This window comes from Salvia hispanica, chromosome 3, assembly GCF_023119035.1.
Source record: "Salvia hispanica cultivar TCC Black 2014 chromosome 3, UniMelb_Shisp_WGS_1.0, whole genome shotgun sequence".
In the NCBI taxonomy this organism is placed as follows: domain Eukaryota; kingdom Viridiplantae; phylum Streptophyta; class Magnoliopsida; order Lamiales; family Lamiaceae; genus Salvia; species Salvia hispanica.
The window spans coordinates 2,166,016-2,170,992 of NC_062967.1; the positions used below are offsets into that span (position 1 = coordinate 2,166,016).

At 43.1% G+C, this 4,977-nt stretch overlaps 1 protein-coding gene across 1 annotated transcript; it reads left to right on the forward strand.

Moving 5' to 3' along the window:
- LOC125215279 (leucine-rich repeat receptor-like serine/threonine-protein kinase SKM1) lies at positions 1-4,104 on the forward strand. The gene is made up of 3 exons (XM_048116650.1): positions 1-198; positions 481-3,000; positions 3,579-4,104. The coding sequence occupies exons 2-3, from the start codon at positions 525-527 to the stop codon at positions 3,911-3,913; spliced, it is 2,811 nt and encodes a 936-aa protein (XP_047972607.1). The 5' UTR covers positions 1-198; positions 481-524; the 3' UTR covers positions 3,914-4,104.
- Positions 4,105-4,977: the final 873 nt, after the last annotated feature.

The following is a 4,977-nucleotide window of genomic DNA, read 5'->3' on the forward strand; positions in this document are numbered from 1 at the left end:
ATTTAAGAACCTAGCTAGCTCAGAACCTCCATTCTCGTATATATCCACAATTTTCTCTCTCCAAATATTTTGTCTATTACACCACTCACAAATTCTTGCCACAAACCCTACTATTTTTGCCTTCAATTATCCACTGCTTCTCAAACCAAAAAAACCTTGTTTCTTGCACATCAAACTTCTGCAGTTACTGAAAATAAGGTACTATTGTCGTCTGAATTTATTAATTAAAACCCTCCTTTTATTCCGAGGGTTGTTTCAATTATTAATTATTTTCTAATTTATTTACATGCAAAAGCTCCTGATTTTATGTATTTGATGCTTTCTTGCCGGTGCTTTTTCTTGTCCTAATTATGATGCCAAATGCCGTTTTTTATTCGTGAAAAAGCTGCTTCTGTTATAGAATTGCTATTTTTAAAATTATGCAATCATCAGATCCAAGATTTATAGTTACAATTATTTGTTAATTTCCCATTTTTGCAGAAAAAAATGAAGCATTAAAACACATTTTCATCCAAATTCTCACTATGGAAAGATCAAAAGCGTTTGTGTTTCTGTTCGTGCTCGTGCTCGTGCTCGTGTCAGCATGCAGAGGCTCCGATCTCGAACTACTCCTCTCTCTCAAATCATCAATCAACGATCAATTTCAAACCCTCAGCAGCTGGAATCCTTCAAACCCCTTCTGCAAATGGGACGGAATCTCCTGCTTAGATTCCTCCCATGTTGCTAAGATTCACTTGCCAGGAAAGAATCTTTCAGGGAAGATTCCGGAATCCATCTTCAGATTCCCCTACATCCAATCCATCGACCTCTCCAACAATCACTTCTTCGGAGAGATCCCACGGAATCTCTCCTCTCCCTATCTGAGGAATCTCAAGCTCAGCAGCAACAACCTGACGGGGGCGGCGGTCCCGCCACCGTCCAGCGTCCCGTCTCTCGAGACGCTGGACGTGTCCGACAACGTTCTCTCGGGAGAACTCCCCGCCGACATCGGGCAGCTCTCCCGCCTCAGGCTGCTCGACGTCGGCGGGAATTTGCTGACGGGGCGCATCCCGAGCTCTGTCGCTAATCTGACGGGGCTCGAGGTTCTGACCCTGGCCTCGAACCAGTTCATCGGCGAGATTCCGCGGAATCTCGCCGTGATGAGGAGGCTGAGATGGGTTTATCTCGGGTACAATAACTTCTCCGGTGGGATTCCGGCGGAGCTCGGCGAGCTGGCGGCGCTGCAGCATCTTGATCTTGTTTATAACAATCTCACCGGAGAAATTCCGGCTTCGTTGGGGAATCTGACGAATCTTGAGCATCTTTATCTCTACTTCAACAAGCTCACCGGTGGAATTCCGAAGCCGATTTTCGATTTGGGGAAATTGATGTCGCTTGATTTGAGTGATAATTTCTTCTCCGGCGAGATTCCGGAGATGTTTGTCAATCTGCGGAAATTGGAGGTTTTGCATTTGTTTTCCAATAATTTCACTGGAAAAATCCCAAATGCGCTATCGTTGCTGCCGAATCTTCAAGTTCTTCAATTGTGGTCTAATAATTTGTCTGGTGAAATTCCTCGAGAGCTTGGGAAAAGGAACAATCTTACAATATTGGATCTCTCCACGAACAATCTCGCCGGAAAATTGCCGGAGAATCTCTGCGCGTCGGGGCGTTTGTTCAAGCTGATTCTGTTCTCTAATTATTTGGAGGGCGAGATTCCGGCGGATTTAAGCCGTTGCAAGAGTTTGCAGCGCGTCCGCCTCCAGAAAAACCGGTTTTCCGGCGATATTCCGGCGGAGTTCACCGCGCTTCCGAGGGTCTATTTCCTGGATATCTCGGGAAACTTTCTCTCCGGCGGGATCGCTGACCGGAAATGGGACATGCCGCAGCTTCAGATGCTGAATTTGGCGGGAAACAAGTTTTTGGGGCCGTTGCCGGGGGATTTTGGCAGTGGGAAGCTCGAGAATTTGGATTTATCGGGAAATTCCTTCTCCGGCGAAATTCCGGCGAGTTTCGGCCGGTTCTCGCAGCTCGTGGAGCTGAAATTGGGCGGGAACGGGCTCTCTGGCCGAATCCCCGCCCAATTATCCGACTGCCGGAAGCTCGTTGCGCTGGACCTCAGCCGCAACACGCTGACCGGAGAAGTTCCCGCCAGTTTCGGCGACATGCCGGTGCTCGGCCTGCTCGACCTCTCCGTCAACGAATTGGCGGGAACGATTCCCGCCAATTTAGGTCAAATCGAATCCCTCGTGCAAATCAATGTCTCCTACAACCCCCGCCTCCGCGGCGGCCTGCCGGCGACGGCGGCGTTCCTGGCGATAAATTCCACCTCCGTCGCCGGCACCGGCCTCTGCGGCGGCGAGGAGGCTACAGGCCTGCCGCCATGCAGCGGCGGCGCGAAAAGCCGCCGCCTCCGCTGGCTCGTGCTGGGCCTCCTCCTCGCCGCCGTGCTTGTCTTCGCCGCGGCGGTCCTCGCCATGCGGCGGCGGAGCCGCCACGAGACAAAGAGAGTGGACAGCGAGGAGGGCGGCGGCAGCGAATGGGAGCTACAATTTACGAAATTGCCACGGACGATCGCATTAAACGACGTCGTTTTGGCAATGAGAGAGGAGAATCTGATTGGTAGTGGGAAGCTAGGTTTGTCATACGTTGGGAAATCGTCGGTAAACAAGAAGCGGTTTTTCGCGAAGGAAATCGCAGCGGTTCCGGCGAAGTGGTGGGCGGAGTGGGCCCGGCTCTGCAAGATCAGCCACCCGAACGTGGTGAGGTTGCTCGGGATGTGTCGATTGGAGAAGGCGGCGGTTTTGGTGTATGAGTTTGTTGAAGGGGAGAATTTGAGTGAGGTTTTGGGGGGATTGATTTGGGACCGTCGGATTAAGATCGCGGTCGGGATGGCGCGGGCGCTCAAGTACTTGCATTGCCATGGTGTGGCGGCCGGAGATGTTGCGGCGGCGAGAGTGATGGTGGATGAGAGAGGAGAAGCAAGGTTGAGGTTGAGTCTTCACTCCTATGTTGATCAAGGTAATTAATCCATATCCTATTTCTTCAATTTTTGGTGTGATCATCTTTAGTTTGAGGTTTATTTCATTCAATTATTTGTTTCACATAAGTTTGAGATGACAAATTTTAAGTTAAAATTCATATCTTGCAGATTAGAGAATTGTGCTAAAAATACATTTGGATAAATAGCTTATATATGTTCTCTAATTAATATGCACTCATATTCTATAAAGATGGATACTTATAATTATTCCTAGACTGCAAACATCTTATAATAATGATTCATAGACTTGATTTATATCTATAGTGTCAAAATGGACCTTATGTTTTTGTTTTTAATGGCTTCCACATATTGGTATGATTGCTAACTTGAATGAAATTTCATTTTTTTAAATTAAAAAAATACATATAGTAAATTTCAATCCAAAACCCCTCATCCTAAACCATGCATAAATTCATCATAAAAAGTTATCACTTTTTGTCGCAAGTACATTCTTTAGTGGTGTTGCTTTTATTTTCATATAAAAAATAGTACTATTAAAAACGTAATCATATGTTCATGCAACGTCTTATTTTCTTCAAAACTAAAAATTGAACAGGTTCTAAAGGGCCGACCCAAGCCAGCGACGTTTTCGGGTTCGGGCTCCTCCTGATCGAGCTCCTGACGGGCAAGAACCGGGCCGAAGACGGCGTGGTGGAGTGGGCGAGGTACTGCTACGCTGACTGCCACGTGGAGGTGTGGGTTGACGCGGTGATGAAGGGTGACGTTGACCGTCAGAATGAGATGGTCGAGACCATGAACGTTGCGCTGCAGTGCACCGCAGGGGATCCGGGCGCGAGGCCGACTGCGGCGGATTTGCTCAAGAATTTGGAGTCCATCGTTAGATCGAGTTCATGTGTTTCTTATGGGTTTAATAAGCTTTTTTCTTGCTAGTTATTTGGATTATCTTGTTTTTGTTAAGGGTTTTCTTTTGATCTTTTTTTTTTTTTAACTTCTTGATTTTAGTTTTTTTTTTTTAATTATGGCCGTATGGATGTTTTGGTTGATGATGTAATGACGTGGTACTGAGTGTATAATTGTAGATAGGAGATTGAAGTTTCGAAATATATTTATAATTAACTGAATTTTACTAATTTCTATGCTAGTTTATTATTTCCTTTTCTCTTTTAAGTTTTTGTGGTGTTTGAAATGAACTGATGTTTGTTATTAAATGAAATTTTTAGTGACTTATTTATTATAAGGTAGTAATTGAATTTAGAGTATAACATAATACAATTAGTTTTGAGAAGTTAATGACATGTTCATTATAAGAAATACTATAATTTTATACTTCTACTACTACTTTAAGAGAACTACGTTGGACACATCTAACTTATTACTAACGCATTGTACACACCTCATGAAATGCACGCGATTGATATATTAATAACATTTAATTATTCTAATTAAAATTAAATCATTCTAATACTCCCTCCATCCCCAATAATTGTCCATTTTGGTTTCAGCACAGGTTTTAAAAAATGTAAAGGAAAGTTGGTTGAAAAAATTTGTGAAATTTGAGTTCCACTTTTATAAATTAATTTTATAATAAATGTGAGTGAAATGAGTTAGTAGAATGTGAGATATATTACCAATTATGATAAAAAGTGAAAATGGATAATTAATGGGAGACGGATGAAAATGACAAAAGTGAATAATTAATAAGGGATGGAGGGAGTACATACTTCAATTCAAATCGATGATAAAAAACTTATTCATATGGTGCTTTTTAAAGAAAATTTATACTACCTCCTCCGTCCACCCCATAAAAATATGTATATTTTGAATTGTTATAAGAATTAATGCACAATTGATAAAATAAGAAAGAGAAAAAAAAATGATAGTGAAAGTAGTGTTAGTGGATAGTAGGACTCATTGCACAATATTATTATTAGTATTTAATGAATTGTAGTAATAATTTTCCATAAATAAAAATACTCATATTTTTAGACTGATAG

Coding starts and splice junctions, on each gene's coding strand:
- LOC125215279 (XM_048116650.1), top strand. CDS start 525: ATGGAAAGATCAAAAGCGTTTGTGTTTCTGTTCGTGCTCGTGCTCGTG. Junction 3,001..3,578: donor TCACTCCTATGTTGATCAAG/GTAATTAATCCA, acceptor AAAATTGAACAG/GTTCTAAAGGGCCGACCCAA.